The sequence below is a fragment of the Falco naumanni genome, chromosome 12, assembly GCF_017639655.2.
Source record: "Falco naumanni isolate bFalNau1 chromosome 12, bFalNau1.pat, whole genome shotgun sequence".
NCBI classification, from domain to species: domain Eukaryota; kingdom Metazoa; phylum Chordata; class Aves; order Falconiformes; family Falconidae; genus Falco; species Falco naumanni.
The window spans coordinates 31,319,450-31,340,920 of NC_054065.1; the positions used below are offsets into that span (position 1 = coordinate 31,319,450).

General features: G+C 38.1%; 1 protein-coding gene across 22 annotated transcripts in view; it reads right to left on the reverse strand.

Moving 5' to 3' along the window:
• NRXN1 (neurexin 1) overlaps nt 1–21,471 on the reverse strand; it is a 725,766-nt gene that overhangs the window by 476,026 nt on the left and 228,269 nt on the right. For all 22 annotated transcript variants that reach the window (XM_040611882.1, XM_040611881.1, XM_040611879.1 and 19 more), the window contains one exon: nt 571–872. In XM_040611882.1, the coding sequence (XP_040467816.1) occupies nt 571–872 (302 nt within the window). The remainder of the gene's footprint in view (nt 1–570; nt 873–21,471) is intronic.

The following is a 21,471-nucleotide window of genomic DNA, read 5'->3' on the forward strand; positions in this document are numbered from 1 at the left end:
CCCACCCCAACATCAAATTTAACTGCTGAGCTACAACCCCCCTGCCACATCACCAAGAGTAAGCATGCAATTTCCTAGGCATTTTGTACTGCTGCTTTTGCTTTGTTAAAAGTGGCGTGACATGCAAGATGCCTGCACACAGTGCATAAACTTTATCTGATAAGAAATTTACTGCCCGCTTTTTAAGAAAAAAAATCATATATATATATAAAACAATTGTTTTTTAATTAAAAAGTTGCAATTCAGAGTAACTCACGTACTATGGAAAGTTATCAGCCTTGACTAACGCAAGACTGCGAGGGCAGACAGTTGTACTGGAGAAACACCTGGGCCGTACCTACAGCCTTTAAAACAGAATCTAACTGATACTGGCTCAGACAGCTGCTTACCCTACTACTTTCTAGATATGCCCCTGCTCAAGTGTGGCAGGAATATACCTCCTTGTGCAAATAAAAAAAAAAACTATATCAAATGCCTGCTAAACATCTAATGTCACACTATGCAGTTTTCATATCATCAAGCATTTACTCATAACAAAGTCGGTTATTCTTGTATCCATTGTACTGTTACCTGACGCAGATTCCTGGTTACTTTCACATCATGCCAGGCATTGTCATTAAATTTCCCATTGACAGGTTCCACCAGCGCTTCAAAGGCCCCCGAGCCCAAATTTATGACCAAGGAGACAGCTCCATTTTTCAGTGCAAGATTGACATAATCAGCCGATTTTCCTGTGTGAAGCATCAGTCCATTCCTCTGAAGTGTTTTAAACGACAGAGTTATTTCGTCACTGCTACTCTGTATGGGATTCTGAGATAAATCATAGCAGAAGTATTCCGATCCCTTGAATGTCGCAATATATTCTTCTTTTCCTGACAAACAAAAGGAGAGGAAACAAATAAATCACTGGTGCGTAACTGAAGTAACTTGCAAGAATTATTTTAACAGTGTTACTTGCAAGCCCTGTGTCAAAAAGTAATTAATTTAAAACACTTAAAATCCACAAAGTAAAAAGATAACTAAGATTTACTGTGAACACACTTAAAACTATTTTCTTACAGAATGTTCATGGCTATGATTAAACTCAGGAAATACACTGCATCAGCCATCCTTTTAATGTTATTTAAGCAATCTGATCTGGAACACATCTAAGTACGTAACATTTAGCTGAATGCAAAACCAAAGCAATATTCCAGTCAAAATCCAGATCTTTTCCTTCCCAACTTACACTAAAGTCACAGCACCTCAAAAAGAAGCAATAATTTAGATATCACAAAGTGCTCTGGCCTAAGGTCTTGAATAAACCAAAGCTACAAACCACTCATTTAAGAATCTACCTCAAAGCTGCACGCAGCACCATGCTGGAGAGCAAGTTCACATGCATCAGTAAACAATTGGTACCGCCATGGACAACCCCCATCACACCTTTCTAGGGAGGGACTCACAAACAGTCAGGATTAGGAGTACAAGTGGTTGCATGGTGAGAAAATCTCCAACATAACTGCTGCCTCCCAGGTGCAGGAGAACAACTCTTGAGTGTTTTGTTTTTTGGTTTTTTTTTCTTAACATGAAATTCCATTCTGGACAAAAATTACATTTAGAGGTGTTCTGACTATGGAGAGAAAAGCAGTTAAAATATTAAAATCTGGTATTTTATCAGCAGATCACTTTTACCCAGTAAACAATTATTTTATTATTTTTTTCTGGGATGTACTTTTACCAACTAGTATATGCCACACGGGTTATTTTTCTTAGTTTATCCTGAAGGTGACTAAGAAACACAAATAGCAGAAGCTAAGCTTTCCATCTAATCAGAAAAGCAAGCATATATGGAGATTATGTTTTCCACTTAAGTCCTACAGATGAACACATACGCTATCCCTACACTACAGGCGTACAGGGTTTAAAGCTATACGAAGTCAAGATTTAGTCGTTTAGCTAATAAGTTGGAAAAAAATTCAATGGAAACCTGTAGGGGTTCATACAGTGTAAGGATGAAGGTATGAAAACCTGAGGATGACAAATGTCATCATTCTTGAGAATAAATTCTGTCTCCAGAAGACAGCTGCATACATCAGTCTACGATGCCATCAGAACAAAACCCAAACATATGTATAAATATATAGACAAGGGAAAGAACTACAGCGTGGATTTAAAGGAACCAGTGAATGACAGAGCATGCAAAAAGCAGGTGTGAAACCACAGGTTTTTGAAAAGTCCCTGGACATATATGTCTTCTGTCATTCAGTGCCATCCGCTTACGACCCCCTGCAGCAGACTATACATTCTAGGTGCTTGCACTGCTTCTATTTAGCTAGCGTCGCATAATAACTTCAGATAGAACTCCAGACAGCAATCGCATTCTGGCTTAACCTTGCTTCCTAATAAAAATACTAAAAATGATTGGTCTATATTTATTTTTAACCACCTTCTTGCAGATTTGATGCAAAATTATTTGCATTATAATGTTTTTGCGACAGCAGACAAATCATACTAGGCTAATGCAAAAAGACTAAAGTGACTGTTTAAATACACACTTTAAAAAAAGAAAGAAAAAAATCCATCACCTCTCTGAGCACCCTTGAGGATGCTTTTCCCTGCTATCTGTTGATAACATCTCCCATGAAACACAAAACTAAACAAAAATCCCCAGTCTCCAGCTTCCAGTTAAGCAATGTTCCTCCATTACAATAAGCGGTTGATCACACAGAGCACACAGACTGCTTGCTGTAGTGGCCGTTCATCACACACAATAAACATACAGGAGGAGCTAGGCATCACCATGAGGTGCTACATCGTCACCAGAATTCTGTAGGGCTGTAATATCTAGACAGCTGGTACCACCATGGACAACCCCCATCACCTTTCTAGGGAGGGACTCACAAACAGTCAGGATTAGGAGTACAAGTGGTTGCATGGTGAGAAAATCTCCAACATAACTGCTGCCTCCCAGGTGCAGGAGAACAACTCTTGAGTGTTTTGTTTATTTTTTTTTTCTCAACATGAAATTCCATTCTGGACAAAAATTACATTTAGAGGTGTTCTGACTATGGAGAGAAAAGCAGTTAAAATATTAAAATCTGGTATTTTATCAGCAGATCACTTTTACCCAGCATAAATGTTTGACGCTTAAGACAAATGTTACCTTTTGTTAAACCTGACTGAGATAAGCTGGGTTCCAGATGCATGACTGAGGCCAAAAATTAGCCTATTCAATCCGTCCACAAGTCTTTGTTTTTTACCTTTGACATTACCAATAGAGAAGCAAGAAAACACCTATTTATCCTGCTTATAACCTTCCTAGTCTATCAGGAACAGTATGTCAGGAGACACTGCAGCTTGCAGTAAGGACACACTGGAATTGCTGTACCCACTCTCCAGATCTTAACCCTTCCCCATCAGTCCTGCATGCAGAACAACACTACGCTGACAGCAACGTGTCCAGGAGCCTGCCATGTTTCAGTAAAGGAGAAAAACCTTGGTTCATTCTGTATAAAAAATTTACAAACAATACATTTTCTGGGGTTTGAATGCACTAAGCATCAGACTGCATGAATACCATGCATCTCATTTCATGAATATTTAATAAAAGCATAAAACACTCGAGAGTAAATTTATTTGGTACGGATGCTTACTGCAGACATATTAAACCGGCATGGATACCTACAGGAGACAGATAAAACTTAAATACAGCAACTTAGCATATGTAGTTTTGTCCCATGCATTTTATGGCTATAACACAGAAAGCTGAAGGACATAAATGAATCAACATGGAAAATATTTATGAATACATATTACCCACTACAAACTACTTCTATAAAGCCAGATCATTCACACGGACGTGGAAGTGCGCGGGGCTGTACATGCACGCCAGGCACGTACTTTTTAAAGCTATTCCTAAAGACCGACCTGAAGCAGCAAGCAGGAACATTCATTCAAGCAAAACTATGACCTTGGCCCATAAACAGCCACAATTCACACTGGTTTGAAAAAGCCTTTAGGTTTGTGTTGGGTTGGCCTTGGCCAGCTGCCACCTGCCCACCCAGCCACCCCCTCACTCCCCTTCCTCAACAGGGCAAGGAGGCACAATAAGGTGGGAAAAGCTCATAGATCAAGGTACAGGCAGGGAAATCACCAGCTACCATCACAGGGGAAATGGAGTCAAACTGGGAAAAATTAATTGCAATTAGTATAGCTTTGGATAGTGAGAAACCAAACTGAGAATACCTTCCCACCCCTTTTTGTTAACTTCACTCCTGTTGCTCTTTCGTTTCCAACTCTTCTACCTCTCCCCACCAGGCGCAGCAAAGGGGGACAGGGGCTGCCTCCACTGCGCAGGAGGAATCACAGGCTCCTGTGCTCAGCGTGGGTCCTGCCATGGCTGCAGTCCTTCGGGCTGAGCCTGCTCCTGCATGGGCTCTCCACAGCCCACACATCCTTCAGGGAATGTCCAAACCCCTCCAGTGTGGGGTCCCCCGTGGGCTGCAGTGTGGATACCTGCTCCGCCGTGGTCTCCTCTCCACAGCTTGCAGAGGAATCTGCTCTGGTGCCTGCATCACCTCGGCGCTCACAGGGCTGTTTCTCACACTTTTTTCCCTCACTTCCTAACAGCGTCTTACCCTTTCTTACACACACTGTCCCAAAGATGCCCCACTGGTGGCCCAGGGGTTCACTTGTGCCCTGCAGTGGGTCGAGATGCCCCACTAGTGGCCCAGGGGTTCACCTGTGCCCTGCAGTGGGTCGGCTGGAGCTGGCCGTGGCAGGTAGCCCCAGCTTCTCCTTCCAGAAGCCGCCCTGCAGCCCCCACCACCCCATCACACATTCCTCATGTAAACACTAACATTTCTGTGTCTATCACTCAATCAAGGCTAAAGCATTTGAAACATTCAATTAAACTTTCAATTTTTAAACAAATTATTTAGATTCCTATCAAACTAGCATTCATTTAAAAATTAACTTCTAACTGGAGGAAAAAAAAAAAATGCCAAAACAAAGCATAACATTTTACTTCAGAAAAAATATTTTGGTTGAAAAACCTGAACGCTATGGATAAAACTTCACATGCATACTTTTTAACATGCGTACTTTGAATGCCAAATTACCATTTTTGTTCACTTGCCAAACCAAGAACGCCCATTATTTGCTATTTTTACATTGTAGGGTTGAGTTTCACGTCTTCCAGAATTCATTGCAATACTATGGTACAGACCTCCTGCCAGGACCGTGTCAGGGTAGGATGCTAGTGCCTCACAACACCAACATTTATCAGGTAGGACCTATCCATACGTCAGGTAACTGGGAGAGGTTCTGACCAAACAGCGTTCCCATGGGTTGCAGACTCAGGAGATTAACCCTCCCTTCTGGGATATTGAAGACATCACCTTCCAGTTGTGCAACTGTGGGCACTCTGATTGAACGGCACCATTCCCGACCTGCATCGGCTCCATCTTATCCGTTTCCTTTGTCATTTAAGGTTTTAATGATTATGGGCCAGTAAAAGGCTGCTGGAAGGCCAAGGCACAAAGGAGCACAAGAATGGCCACGAGCTCAGATGTCACGTCTTATGATTCTGGCAATCTCAAAATTTCATTTACAAAGAGAAAATAAACTTTACCAAGAACAACTCCAGGCAAGCTCCAGCTGTAGGTACAGCAGCAAACGGCTTTTTCTCTGTACTTCAGTGGTTCCTACATTTTCAGTAAAACCCAATTAAATTGAGATTTCCGATGTAAACAGCTTTTTGGATGCTAAGGTTGAAAACACTGATGTGATTCAGCAACATTCTGATATTAGGAAATTCAATTCTGGTGTCAATAGTTAAAAGAACTTCGACTTTTAGTTTGATGAGCTTCACTGCTAGGGAAAAAAAATAAAGTCTGTCAGACAAAAGGTCACAGGGCTTGACTGAGCAACTAATGAGGCAGCTGCATACTCAGCTAGAGTCATCTCATTTTCCAGTAGGTGCTGCCTGCTAACAGCTACAATACTTTTCCACAGGCATCTGACAACCAAAAATATACTTCTTGGCATTACAGAAGAACGAATCCTGAAGACTACCAGTTTCTATGATTGAAGAGAGATTAAATGCATAGTATCCCTTCACAGGAAGTAGCTCAAGAAAACATAAGTATTTCCTTACAATTTGATGAGACATCCTTGACGTGAATTCAGATAATATCTACTATGACAACGTTCTAGTTTGCCCAAACCGCACATAATATAGAAGTGAACTGAAGGGATGGGAGGTACCAACAAACTACCTCCACATTTCTCCAGTCCCTGCAGTAATGCATTCCTCGCAAAAAATTAAAACTCCCTCTCATGATCACTTGGATGCAGTCTCAGATCTTTGCCCTCAATACGACTTTAACATTTGGAAGGGGATCAGACCCTGCAGCTGCAATGCTGCCCTGCCATCCCCAGCCATGCAATGGGAGGACAGAAGGCAAAGCAGCCACCGCTCTGCCACTGTGTGGCGTCAGCATAGGCTAGCAAAGGTGCAGGAATACAAAGAATAGGAAATTGGGTTACAGAACTTTATTGCGTTTGGTCCCCGAAAAACTGAGACATCGCTAGCAGACATACAGCAGAAACTACATCCAAGTCAAAATGTTTGGCAGTTAGACACAGGACAGAAAAGTCACAAAGCAATACTGGTAACCAGCCCCATATCAACTCTCTACTATCAAGCAGATTGCTATTTTATACTTGATAAAAAAGTATATGTTTTCAAAAGACAGATTGAAAAAAATTATATAAAAATCCAATTGTTTTATATAAAAAAGCAGGTACAATCTATAGCCGCATTTCATAACACAACTTTGGTTGATTTTAAAAGTGAATTAAGAACAAGCTTTATTAATAACTAGTTGTGTATATTGCTGTTTGTTTATTTTTTCAAATTATCACTTAATGACATTTAGAGAAGCCATTAAATTGCATGGCATTCTAGTCAGTATGAAGTGTTGCACTTCATTTAATGACTAAAATGTAATTACCTGCATAGAAAAGCACAAGATAATATGAACACCAAGAACTGCATTTAACATGTTTCTATTCTGAATTTTGTGTACTGTATATTATTGCATATTACTGCAGTTACAATCCTGAATAACAGGGTATGCATGAATACAGAAAGACGTGATCTACTTGTCACAGGAAAGACTCAGACAAGAAGCACGTTTCATTAAAGCACCTGCTAGTGCACAGAATGCTTTCCATTTTCCTGCTTTGAACCTGACCTGTTCCCCACTGAAGTCAACAACAGGTTTAACGGTCACGTCTTTGGAGGGTCATTTAAGTCCTTGGAGTCTGATCAAACGTCCAGGAGAAACACTTCCACAGGCCTTAGCAGACCTTGCAGTCCCACAGAAGCACAATGTTCAGCTTCACAGCAACCATGTCCAGCCTCCTGCCTGCCACTATGAAATCGTAAAATGGGTCTGGCGGATTCCACAATAATTTGATCGTGTGTCCATGCTTGATATAAATCACACGGATATGACTGGGTGCTCTGGTCTTATTAGGTAGCAAGAGTAGTGAGACCATAGACTAGAGAAATAAAACTGTCCAGAGAAAGTTTTTTTGATTGTCAGTTATTTATTGACAGCTGCAATGTTCCTTCACAGAAGAAACCAGAAGTCTTAAAGTGAGTTTATTAACTGGATTCCAAGGACCCATGTCATGTGGCAAATCAATCCCTTATTATACAAACAAAATGTAGTACAGCGCTGTCAATTTATCTGCCTACCTACCAAAATAATTATTTTCAAAGAGACGATAAGCTGATACCAGATAACCTCTAAGAGCCAAGTTCCTTCTATACAATCTTCAAAACATCAAGTATGGACTGAATAAATAAATTATGCCAAACTAGAGTCTAGTATGTTCCCAAAGGTACTGCTTAGTGCTCCATTTCATGGTATTTAAAATTCAAATGTTTATCCATTACACCGTCTTCTTAAAGTCTTTCAGAAAGTAACGCAACCTGGGAAAATGACACCAAAGCAGCACGTAGGCAAAGCCCTTGGCAAGAACGACTGACACAGTAAAACCAGACAGCCCCAACCAATACTTCTGTAGTGAACATCAAGACTCGGAAGCTTTGCAGTAGTAGCGAACTAATGTGTTGCCATCACATACAAGGGGAACGCTCCCCGCACAGGTGTGGATCCTTCAGCCTAGAACCATCTCAGGATGGCAGCACCTCGGTAGACTGCTGTCTTACAGGGCAGCCTGCACCCTTCTGCTGCTAAGGCGCTCACTGGATCTTCAGAGGAAAAACTATAAAGAGTATAAAGTACTCCAACAGATTTCATACCTGAATTTGACCTTAAATTGTTTCTCGATTACATAAAACAGGCTTACTGAACTGCATGCATAAACTAAACATGCAGGCACTGAAAAAAAAAACCCCAAATTATTACCATCTGCTTTAAAAAAAACCCTATAATTTAAGTATAAAATCAACAAAACCAATGAAATTATGATAAAACCTATGAAATTATTAATTCAAAGGGTCAAAGGGAGTACAGATAGTCTACTTTATTAGTTAGTGTTGGACTCATTTTTAGAAGTACTATTGTTGCTAAGTACCATCAGTTTTCTGTTCCTATCTTTCCCCCCCCCCCCCATAGAGAAATCTCATTCTTCCCTGCTTTTCTCACATTCTTTTGTTGCTTTCCAGCAATTATTCTTCTTGCCCTTTAAACAATTCTTCACAGAAAATTCCAAGGTAAGAATTTGGTGAGAAAATAAGGTTCATGATCCCAAATCCACAGCTAGGAAACATCCACCTGTTTCTTCCCCCCCTGCTTTTCCATGTCATGTAAATACAAATCCCTGGCTCCCTTTCTCTATTAATATGGCATACACTGGAAAGGGACACAGCACGCTTGAATATATTCTCTAGAAGGAATAGAAATTGCTGTTCCTGAGCACGTTATTTGTCAGCATACCCAGAAATGCATTGCACAATCCATTGTTGTAATATTTAAGCAAACTGAGTAAGAAACAAGATAAGTCTTTATTACACATAAATCAGCAAATAAAGTCACACTTGCAGGCTGTTAAAAGCAAACAACTACGGTGTGAATGGGAACTTTTAGTCTGAAAAGAGCTGCTATTGTTGCAGAAAGATGAAGATGCAGTATTACAAAAACAGCAGTTACCAGCTCCAGAAAGCATTCTGAGATAAATTTCAATTTCAGTAGTCACATTACACTGCTTTCCTTCCTCCTTTATTAGGGAATATGTCCATTATGAGATAATCATGGCTAGCCTAACACGAGAACAAAACCAACTTATTCTGAAGGAGCCAGGAATCATGTCTCAAGGGTTGCTTATTATTATTTTAAATGATCCTTTTGCAGAAAGATGCTGTACAAGTGTCTATTCATTCCAAAGATCCAGGGAGCTGGTGAATCATCTCAAGCCCTTCTCCAGGAGAAATGCAGCACTCAGATGACAAGCAAAGTAGGACTTCAGTTAGTTCTAACTAACTAATTTGGGTTACCATGGTCTCTGTTTATATCAGAACATGTTTTATCTCAAAAAGACGCTATACCTGAAATCCTGAGCACCAAAGTCTGCACCATTTGTATCTAATACAAAGGTAAAGCTAGTATACATTTAAGTAAATTGAAGTGCAAAGTAAAATTTTATCTGACAAGAATTTAACAGCATAAGTCATACAAAGCCATGGACGATAATATGTTGCAGTAGGCAAAGAAGAAATTCTTGTTTTATTTGACAAAATACCATTAAATCAGTTCCCAATTACAAGTAGTATGAACTTGTGCAATGTAAGCCTCTGACCCCTCCCCACCACCTCAGATTAAAATAAAACGATGATAGTTGCCACTCATGATAAATGACTTACAGGAAGCACTAGGTAGAGTGATAAATTACTCCATTTTGCTAAACAGCAATTTTAATTCATTTCTAAAAAGACTAGACCATGCAATTTCCTCACTAATTTTCACTTCTTTTTATTTAATCACACAGAATATGCACTTCAGAAGCAAATTTGCAACTGGGGAGGGAGAGTATAGTAAGCAGAAGTTTTTAGGAACGATGCCATCTTAGTGTACATTAAATACTGAACTGCCAGAAAGTGAAAATAAGTGGATCTTTTCCCTATGAACAGTCATACCAATAAAAAGTAGATTAAGAAGTCCTGCAGTGTACACATAGTTATATTAACTTTCATATAATTACTCAAAACACCAACGTTTGATATATTTTAAAGGCATTCTTGTTAAATTAAGAATAAACTGCAAAATGCCAAATATCCATAACATTCTACCATCCACAGAAGAAGAAACTAGTTTTGCTCAACATTACTGTTGTCTTAAAACTCAGTTAGAGATTTTGGCCAGATGTTGGGAAACCAGGCTAGGTCTACACCAACAAATAAATACAGGCTCCAGTTTCCTCGCCAAGGTAAAAACTGTGCCAAACAACCTACCAAAGGCCTTTTCCAGCTCTCCAGGCTGCCACTGACTTTGCAGTTAAACTGCAAAATACAGATTTTCAGCTTTCAAAGGACTGGAAGCACAGAGTCTTTCAATACCAGATTGCTTAGAGAAAGCAGTTGGTAGAAAACCTGACATTACAATTGTAAAAATAACGTGTTTGACTTCTAACTTCTGCAAATGCAAGTTTTAAACTGAATCCAGTTTGAGTGATGGCACAGGAAAGGTGAAGTCCTTTCTCCCCATCCCTGCCTGCCGCGCTTCTGCCGGCGTGTTAAAGGGGAGGAATGCTGCACAAAACTAAATGCTGTTGTTTTTTTTGGATTGAGAAATCTGATAACAAGCTGTGTCCTGGATGAAAATCCAGTTTCTTTTCTGCTTTTTGGACAAAGCAGCACTGCCTTACTCCTTGCTGAGGGTTTTCCAGAAGACTTGTATTTATTTTTGCATTACTGTAAGTAAAAATGGGGCTTGGGAGAGGAAGAAACACTTAAGACTACTTTGTTGGTATTTTATTTCAAATGTAAGAGCCCTAACTAACACAAAGTCTCATTAATACATTGAGAAAATCCCAGAAAACTTCTGCAAAAGAAAAAAAAATAAAAATCAGTATTACATATGTTATGCATTTCATTTTTTGTAGACTGGCTAGCTCTTTTTCCATGAATTCAGTATTACCTACTGATCTTTATTTTTTCAGAAGTCATAAGTCTTTGAAACTGTTTGATAAGGAGGCCTCCCTACTGAGATTACCAACAGTCTTTTTATAGAAGCCTGCAATAACACCGTAAAAGCAAAAGAAGATTAGCAAAGTATAAAAATAATTGGACCTCTAGTGCTGTATTGACATTTTAGAGGAAAGATTTGCTGTCATGTCTGAGGCAAGTTATCTGCTGGTGCTAGTAAGTTCCATTGAAGATGGCACATTTACACCACTGATACTTTATCCTGTTCTTTATGCAATATATATGCCTATAGAAAGCAAGATACCTATAGTGTCATAGGTAATCCAACATATTTGCATCACTATATTCATCTAAGATAAAACTTAAGATGTCATTTCTCAGGTCACAAAAAAAAGTAGAAAAAAAAAGACATAGATAGAAAGAGGGGCATTATTAGAAATAATGACATCATAGAAAAATTTGATATTAACAACTAATTCAACTTGTTAAAGAACATGTCTAAAAACTGCCAAACATATTTCGGTATTTACTATTACTGCACAGGAGCTGAATATTATGTGCAGCCTCATGCCCTAAGGATATGAAGAAAACCACCACCACCAAAGTTAACATCCAAAGAACACTTACATAAAAACCCCAACTGAAAAAAATAATTTAACATAGCTTACAAAGGATAACCGAAAGAGAAAAAATGAGATACTCTACTGACAGGCATAGTACATAACTTTCAGATTTGGCTGCTCTTCCTTTTTCAATAACCCAATCTGCATGCAGGGTCTAAAGTTTCTCTACATATCAAGGTAGAAAAAATAAGGTTCACTACAGCTGCTGGTGCTTCGCGAAGCTGTTGGCCGGAGGGGGCAAGGGAAGAAGCAATAGTGTTTGTATCCTTGCACCAAATGTTTCAGCAAGTTGCATCTATTTTCTGCAAATCTCCATCTCCTCACCAGTAAGGGGGAAAAAAAAAAATAAATCCAAGAGACCAAAGCCTTTGTCAACAACAGCAGGAGCCACAGGCTAGTTCCTCCTGCACAGCTTGAACACAGCTGTTGGTCCCACAGAAAACCACACAGGAGTCAGGAGCAAGGGCTATAACTGGATTGACTATTCAAACACAAAAAACTACAGTGCAGGAAAAATGCTATGCAAACAGTAGTTATTCATAAACCACTTCACCTCAGAAGAAATAAGATAATGTTTTGCTTTTTCCTATAACATAACAATCATAATTTGAACACAAATACTCTTACTAGCCGCCTCCACCCCTTTCCCCTCCATCCGTGCCTCGTGGGTCCCCTGTAATTACTGCTCAGCTGTTTAGACACACAGCCCCAGAGGCCGGTCAGGTCTTACATTTATTACATTAGGAAAATGCCACGGTGCAGTAGCCAGAGTGACAGGATCAATATACATTCAGAAAACTTTTGCATTACGAGTTCTATAAGGTAGTAATTCAGCCTCCTCCTATAAGCTACTGTTTTCTTTGGGCTGCTGAATATGATTTTGCTTTTCTAAAGTCTCTCCTCATTTTATAGCTCCCTGAGAAAATGACTAAAGCTGTTTATGTACAATACACAAGACATTTGATTATAGTTGTTATAACTTATAAAGCCATTTGATGACTACTCTGGATACCTTCAAACTAATTAAAATTGAAGAGTTCTTCACAAAACACACCAGCATTCATCACTGAAACGCCAGGTCAGTTATTATGTTCATGAAATTATTTAAACCTTTCTGAAGTTCCAGGGAAGGGAATTACTGCATCTGTCAATCAGGAAGTTGTTCTGTAATTGTTATCTATATTTCTCCCCAAGGCTCCTGCTCCCTACAGATTCACGAAGAATTTTGATTGCTCACCCTATAGCATTCATTTTGAGAATCCCACCCCTCAGTATTATTGCTGAGGTAGTATTATACCTCAGTATTCAAATGAAACAGTGGTACAGTTAAAATGGTTTAAAATAAAAGATACGTCCATCGTTGCAATTCTTTTTAATTGTCATTAAACAAGAAATCTGCATACTAGCTGTCCACTCTTTCCTAATTCTCTTCTACTTGTGTTCATTTTCACTAGATTCTTAAACTGAAATTTAGAGGAAAAATTCATATAATTCAACTCCACAATAATTTGATTATTTTGTTATTCAAGTATCATTTGTTTGTACATTAGTCTAGGGCTACGAAGACGATACACATGTTGAAGGATTTCCATTTCACAAGGGACCAGTACACTAGCCACAAAATTACAACTCTTTGATGGCTCCAAGGACAGCTCATGCAGCCCGTTTTGTCTTGCTACATCACCCTCAGTTATTTCCCAACTCCCCTAACTCAGAGCTGATAAGCAACTCCTCTGTGCTGCCAGACAAGCAGCACAGACTGATAGGCAACTTTAAGCTCCCCATTTTTGTTTTCTATCCTCATCTTCCATTTTTTGAGCCTGTTTGTGCAAGCACAAACAAAAGCTGAACAGCCTGTGCTGGCTCCTCAGAGTACTATAATGCAAACAGTGGAGAACTTTCTTCACTCTTTCTGTTGGGGATTTTTTGTCAAGTGGATGCCTATCATAGTAAGTGACCCATTAAATGACTAAAAATACCCCTGTAATAGCAATGAACTGTTTCAGAAGAAAGAAAAAACTACTGTTAAAGATCCTATTGAGACTCAGGAATTTACTCTGGATTTCCAAAATGGTTTGAAGAGAAATTGGAAGAGAAATTGGATCTTGACCCATTTCTGATGATGCAGTAATCAGCATCTAGATATTTTTCCCTGGCAAGCCAGTAGCACTGGGACAACAGTTCTGACATTCCTCAGCTTCACTCAAGACTCATACAAGGGCATTAAATCATCCTCTTAACATCATCCATTTTTAAAGTTTGGCATGCTTTCATTCTCTTAACACTGTTTTGTAAAGTACCACCCCGCTACAACAGAGTAACTTTCCCTTGACCTACTGGGTCCCGCGCTCGCTCCTTCCAGTCCAGCACTTTGGATGGTTTTTTCCCCGTAGTCAGAGCTGACCATAGACAGAGAACTAGGAACCCAAACGAATCCCAAATCCCCAGGTGGGCAGATGCAGGATAATTCTGTATTTTGGCTCCTGTACACCTAGAGCTCTCATTAAGTGAGCTGTAACTTGAGTAGTGACCTAATTCTGCTGTATCTTTTATTGTTAAAACAAAAACAATTATGAACAGCTCCCAACAAAGCTAAATCTTTTCCATGTTTTTCTTGAAACACTGCTCATTTCTGATACACTTAAATTTAATTCAGTCTCTGTAGACCTCCCAATGCCTTGAATGTACACAGATGAATGCAGAAAGATTAAACATTTTCTTACTGTGACCTACAACAATGTGCTGAAACTTTAATTATTATGTTAATTCAAGCATTAGGCCCAGTGGATTTATTATAACCCAGAAGCTAACACAACCTACTCTGAAGTGAGATGTGGGCATTAGCTGCATCTAAGTATTTTGTCTACAAATATTTAGGCAGAGTAGCCAAAGGCTATGCACTAAAAATATTTTTTAAAATCTAATCCTAATTTTGGACCTTTTTCCTGAAGTAAATGAGGAGTCCCTCAGAAAAATTTGGAAAATGTAGTTGCCTACAGGAACAAAAGCTTATGCTTGGGTCAAAGATCACCAATCCAGATTCCAGACTTTTGAAGCAAGACTGGTATTTATTAGACAAAAATCTTTATTATACGTCAGGAGTGCATATCTTAAGCACATATATATATATACACACACACACATCTATAGGATGACGTCCTTATAGGCTGACATTTGGGGGAAGAAAACCCAAACCCATATTTTGTCACTGCAGGACAGGACTGGGTACCTTGCACACCGTATTAGGAATCAGAAGAATATCCAACCCTAAAAAAAGCCTACTTGAAATAAATATGGCTTATTATTATTTCCCAAGTCTTGATGGTTTTAAGGACCAGCACTGGAGGAAATATCTGGTACTGAAAAGTGAGATTTGATCTTTTTCCTGATGACAGTACAAGTGTTTCTGACCAGCTAGCCCTCACATCAGATAGCAATCTTTTGTATCATTCATCTAGAAAAGATGCCCACTTTTTTGTTATCCCCACATACAGCTAATAGCTTCCTTATTTTCCTTTAGCAACATGATTGACAAAAATAAAACTCAATTTTTAAATAGTTTAGAAGAGGAAAAAAATGAAGAACCTTGATGGGGTGAACTTGTCAGACATTGGTAAGACCAGTGGAACTTTGCTGACTACGGAAACTTTTTTTTTTAAGCAATGGAGACTGAGGTAGCATATATAGTCTTACTTTTCCTTAGTTGGCTACATCAGAGTATTTAATATTAAAGTATCACAAAAGCACCTGTGTTGTAATTAGGAACAATGTGACTTTCATCAAGGGAAAGTTAAAAGAAAGTTTAATATAATAAAGGCAAGCAGGAATTAATGCAAGCTTGCAGGCTTTATACTGCCAAGCAAGCCAGAGATTGTCCTGTGCTCGTTTTTGAATATACGTTGTAATTGCTTACTATCATATTGCCTTAATAACTACTACCACATATAAAACACTATGTTCTGAAAAGAAAAAACTTACAATATTTTCTGAAGTTGATGTAAATAAATTGGGCTAAAAGCTTTGAAGCTGAAAAGATATTAAAGACCATGGATAGTTCATGTATATTTCTGTATTATTTTTAAGCAATGTGGTCACAAGAATATTTGTTTCCTGCGTTACTTTTAAAATTTCCCCAACAGCAAGACTCCATTCAAAAGTTTCTTAAATGTTTCTACTCTAGTCAAGTCTTATTCTTGACAATCTGTCCAGGATAGAGGCAGCATGTCCTTCCCTTGAAAATAAAAGGCTTATTAAAGTACAGCTCTAATACAGACCTGGTTTATTTTATTTTTTTTTTTTCCTTAAATTCTTCAAGATTATGAACTGGATCACACTACAAGGGTAATCTTTGTAATTTACAGAGCCTTTACAGCCTTGATTTATGAATGCAATGCAATTCTATTTGTACAGATATTAATATACATAAGACAAATATTTACGTATAGTTTTAACCCAGGGAAGAATTTCTTAATGCATTTAATTAAGTCACTTGCTTCCCCATTTCAGTCATGGTTTAGTTACCTAAATAAATAAAAAAATAAAAAGAAATATCCAAAGTGTTTAAAAATATCCTTTATAGAATACACAAGCTCATCTGGTATCACTTCCTTAAAAAGGTAAGGTTGTTTTTCCTTTGTGCTCAAAAAAAATCAACATGCTTTTTTCACCTTGATAGTGGGGGGGAAATGGTGTTTTTTCCACAGGTAAAGAGTTCAAAGTTACCATGGCAACTGAATGAAAAGTCAAGAAGGACTTGCTACCAAAGGCCTTTACACATAAAGTTACAGTCAGTAAGAAGTATTGGAAAGTTTTATGGCTATTTTAAATACACAGAATTAGCAAATTCTATGTGGTTTATTATAGCCAAGTGTTAAAAGTATATGCCTTGATTATTTTTGCAGTAAGGTACACCACAGAGAGGTTCATTAAGTAAAGGTCAATTACTTTAAGTGACATAAACATAACAGAATACTGGAAAACATGTTATTACATGAACCTTGTCATGCTCAATTTTCCCAGTTAAGTATTTTGTTGTCATGAAAAAGGTAACTTAAGCAAAGTACTCATTATATTTCAAATGAAGCAACTCAATTGATTTCCTGCCTTGGTCTGAAAGCTTAATGCAGCAATTTAACAAAAAAAACCAGCTATTGCGTTAATTGTGTGAGAAAATACAGCACTGCCTTAAAGATGTTGCATGCATCCCAATATACAGAATCCATAGCTAGCCACCATTACTTGAAGATTGTAAACCATCACATAACCACACCTGATTTAAAAAAAAAAAAAAACAACAACCAAAAAAAAAAACAAAAACCCAAAAAAAACCACACACAAACCCAAAACCAAAAAAAAGCCAACCCCCAAAAAAACTTAAGTTAGACTGTTTCGGTATAAGTTTAATACCTTTCAACCAGTGTTCTAAAATTATTAGAACAGAGGGGAATGCAAAGTAAAATCTATTCAGTGAAACTACTGTTCAGAAATAAATGAATCATCCTGGCAGCAAGTAATAAGTTTTATGTCACATTCGCATGTTCCACTCAAAAGTTGATTTTTTTCCTTTCTCAACTGTATCATCTCAAAAACATAAACACGTATTTTTAAATTCTATCTTTTAACGTGTACTAGAGTATTAGCACATTACTATATTAGCTATAACCCACTTCAAATAATTCTACTGAACAGTATTAGACTCCATACTTCTTGGAGCCAGACTTCCATTGGCTTTTCTAGGACTAGGGATTCTACCCTTCACAAGGGGTTGTGATCAGCATAATTGATCTCTTAATGAACTAAGTTAACTATTCCTCCTAGCTGATATATTACGTTATTCTATTTGATTCAGTCCGTAAGAAGGAAGACAGGCTGGAATTTGGTTTAGACATTTAAATTTACTCTGAAATTTACCTTGACTTCAACTAAAAAAGAAGGCATGAACAGTTTTACTCAGCCCTCCGCTACACATGCTTTTATTCCTAGGTCTTTCTACTAGCCGTATGTATAGTTCTTGCTCATCTTCCAAAAATCCCACCACAGGATACCAAAGCCTGCAAAGTCACTCAGAAGATTTCAATTATAAACAAATAATTGGCTCAGAAAAACATAAGTTCCACACTGGCATGCTTGCCATTGAGTCCTTTAAAAAAAGGGGGAAAATAACCACATACTTCTATGCCATATCCTATTGTTCAATGAATTTCACATACAAGCCTTGCAGATTTTCACCTTATATTACGATGGACTGCAGAGCCCTCTGCTAAACATCATTTTAGGGTTGTACTTTAAAAAACACCTAGGATGTTCTCATAAGCCCTTCACTGAAGTTACGTAAAGATGAAAGGACAATCATTTCAGCCTGTACTTTATAAAATACTTTGTGGTTTTGGTCGCAGTTTCAAGATCTTTAAGACTGGTATGGCAGTAACGTGCAGCGCTGGCAGAGTGTAGTGACAAGCTCACCACCTCAGCTAAGCACAATGCTTAGTCACACTTCTGAGTTCGGCGGTTAGGCACCCTGCTTTAAGCACATGAACACCAATGCAGAGTTTGTTTCTGGACGTTAAAACTGGATTTGTCTTCTTCCAGAGGAGAATGATGTGAAATACTAACTGCAAGGACATCCCAGTGATACAATAGTCATAGCACAACCTTGCATGTACAAACTTTTATACATTAAAATTTTGAAGATGCAAAGTAGATTTGTCCACCCTGTTCCCTAGAAGAACAGTGTTCTTACATTCAAGAACTATGTTCATTTAACTAACATGTGAAGGTATGTTTTGGTAATTTATCAATCCTGAAATAGTTAACCTCCGGGGACTTTAGTTTTTCTTTTTACATCGCATTGTATATACCTAGTTGTTATCAGAGCAGATGGGAACATACTGAAGGGGCAGTTACATGCCACAGCACATCTTGTGGTCTTATTTACTTAGAGAATCCAGATTTGAAACCCATCTGGACCTCCTGGAGCTTCACACTACAGTCCATGGCCCCAGATTTATTGCCTCCTTACATGTTGTGAGGATGGTATGTGCCTAGGTCTCACCCAGTGTAAAGTTAAGACTGGACAATCACCTATCTAGATCCAGTTGCTGAGAAAGATTTCCAGATTTCTAAGTTCAGACACCAAGTCCTGAGCTTATCTGTAAAATATTATTCATAGAGAAATAATATTTTCTGATATTTCCTACTGGTTTGTGTTTTTTTGCTTCAATATCCTGAGACATCCTACATGTAGCAAATGCACTACACTTGAGAACTGAATTCAGACCTGGTAATTTACTCTCAACACTTTGCATTTCACTTAGATTTGAAAATGACAAGCTGTTGGTCCAATTTTTGTCAACATGTTTTTAATTAGTTCTGAATTTATGACAATTAAAGCTCACAGTTGCTTTTAAAATGAAGTTACTGAATTTGCCTTAATTCGTTTTCATTGCTCAGCAATGTGTGCATTTTAATTCACCATGGAATTATTCCATCCTCTCCGCTTTCCGCGGGGAAGGCACTACCATCAGCACTATCATCTTTTTTTCCTGTGAAACTTATTGATGAGAAAATAGACTGAAAGCAACTCTTGGGAATGCTGGCCATGCTCCACATTTGACTGACTCCATCTGTGTCTCAGCTGACTCAAAGACCCCAATGCATTCCAAATTTTTTGGGGGGTGTGGGGGGAAGAAAAAAAAATTGCATCATAACACTGATTTCATATTACTTGTGTCTGCAGCTGCAGTCTTGCTTTTAGGCAAATCATATTTATTATTTATTATTCTAGGGCCATATAAAGCAGAAAAAAATAAAAGCTGTAATTCACTTAAAAGATGAGACACTGCACAAAAATAAATTGTCAGTTCACAAACTTTTTGGGGGACAGGGAGAAAAGGGCTGAAGTATGATTGTCACCCTAATGAAAAAATAATTTTGGCAAGTTCTTAGAGCTTTAATAATAAATGACAAAATTCTATATCTTAGAAGAACAAGGTTCGAGCTCGTGTGCCTCAGACACATTTTTTCTCTCTCACTTTAATTTTCTAGCAGGAAAGCAATTTTCTCTTCACAGGTCCTCTGTGAGTTTGTATTGTTCATGCACCATTTCTTCCGCGAATAGCTGTAGACTGATCTATACTTTTATGAGTATCTGCAGACTACATGTCTTAATCTGAAATCACAGCAGAATTTTCTTCCAGTAGATTGCTTTAAAAAAAAAAACAAAACTGTTACAGTAGCTGAAATTAATAATAGAGAACACAGAAGCCTAATAACAGAGGTACAGTATAGCAACCTGTTTTCTACTTAAGCCAACATGTGTCTACTAAAAAAAAAGTCTACCAAGCCGCCTATTTCTTTTGTAACAATTCTAAATTCAGTTTGGTTACGGGGTGTTTCTTTCCCTTTTAAACTTGTTATAGTATTTTTTCCTTGTAAAGTAAGCACTGTGCACTGTAGCACTAAAACAAGAACTAAACAGCACTTTTAAAAGGATTCAGATATTACAATCACCAAAAATAACATTTATGATAGGCTATTGCTTTCCTAGTTTAACTATTAATGTAAAAAAAAACCTTGCTCTAATAGTTAATTAAAATTAAAGAATAATAGAAAAAGAATTAATTCTCCAGAGTCCACCTGCGTCTCCATGCTTTAAAAAAATAATGTTACAAAAAACATAACAAATTACCATAACCTAACAAACTGGGGGAGAGTGAATTCAAATGTACATTAACTGTAACATCTGTTGCTTGCTTTTCACAACGTATGTTCAAGTCAGTCAGATACAAATTTTTATTATTTTTTTTCACAAGTAGATTCAGTGTCTTGTTCGCTGTCTGGTTTATGCTGGTTAAAGGTTAACTCTGTTACTAAGATGACTGTCCCCAGTTGCTATACTCACTCTGTTTACACCAGATCTGTCGGACTTATGAAACTTTGTTACAAACAAATTTGTTGACTTCTTATAACTGCATACAGAGAGGACCCAACTCATGAGCAACAGATTCATACCCAATCCTCTCGTGCCAGGCATCGCACTCACATATTACAGGTCCAGCAGAGCCTTTGTAATTGACTTGTAATTAAAACCCAACAACAAAGAGTGATAACATCAATTTTACTTAAATTTTCTCTTTTGTATTTGTATACAGAAACGTAACAGTTCCTGATCACTTATCAGGGTAAAGTCAGCAAAGCACTAGCCACAGCACAGAGCCATGTGGGGAAGGCTCCTTCCCAGGAGCATTACTGCCTTTTGTTCACGCCTGTCCTGTAATTGGTGCAGTCAAGTCAGAGTAATGTGCTGGAATTCTGTTGTTCTCTTCAGTGCCTCTTAATCAGAGCCAGGCTTTGTAATGTGTTTGAAATGTGGATTACTTGTTCAAGAGAAGGAGGCCAAGTGGAAGCTGAATAACCCTGACCTTTCTGAGCTTGGAAACAAACCCACACAAACAAACAAACAGAAAGAAGCATTCATAACTGGAAGCGGATCTTTTCATCCTTTTCAGATGCACATTCAGTGGTCACAGTATGGTCTAATTAAAAAAATATTTAGAAAGTTGGTAAACTTTTTTGTTCAAAATATATTGAGAAGGTTGCAAGACTTACAGAGCAGTCACAAGAACAACCACCACTGATTGATACAAGAAAACTCAGTAAAGAATGAGCAGGAAAAACTTCTACATTATA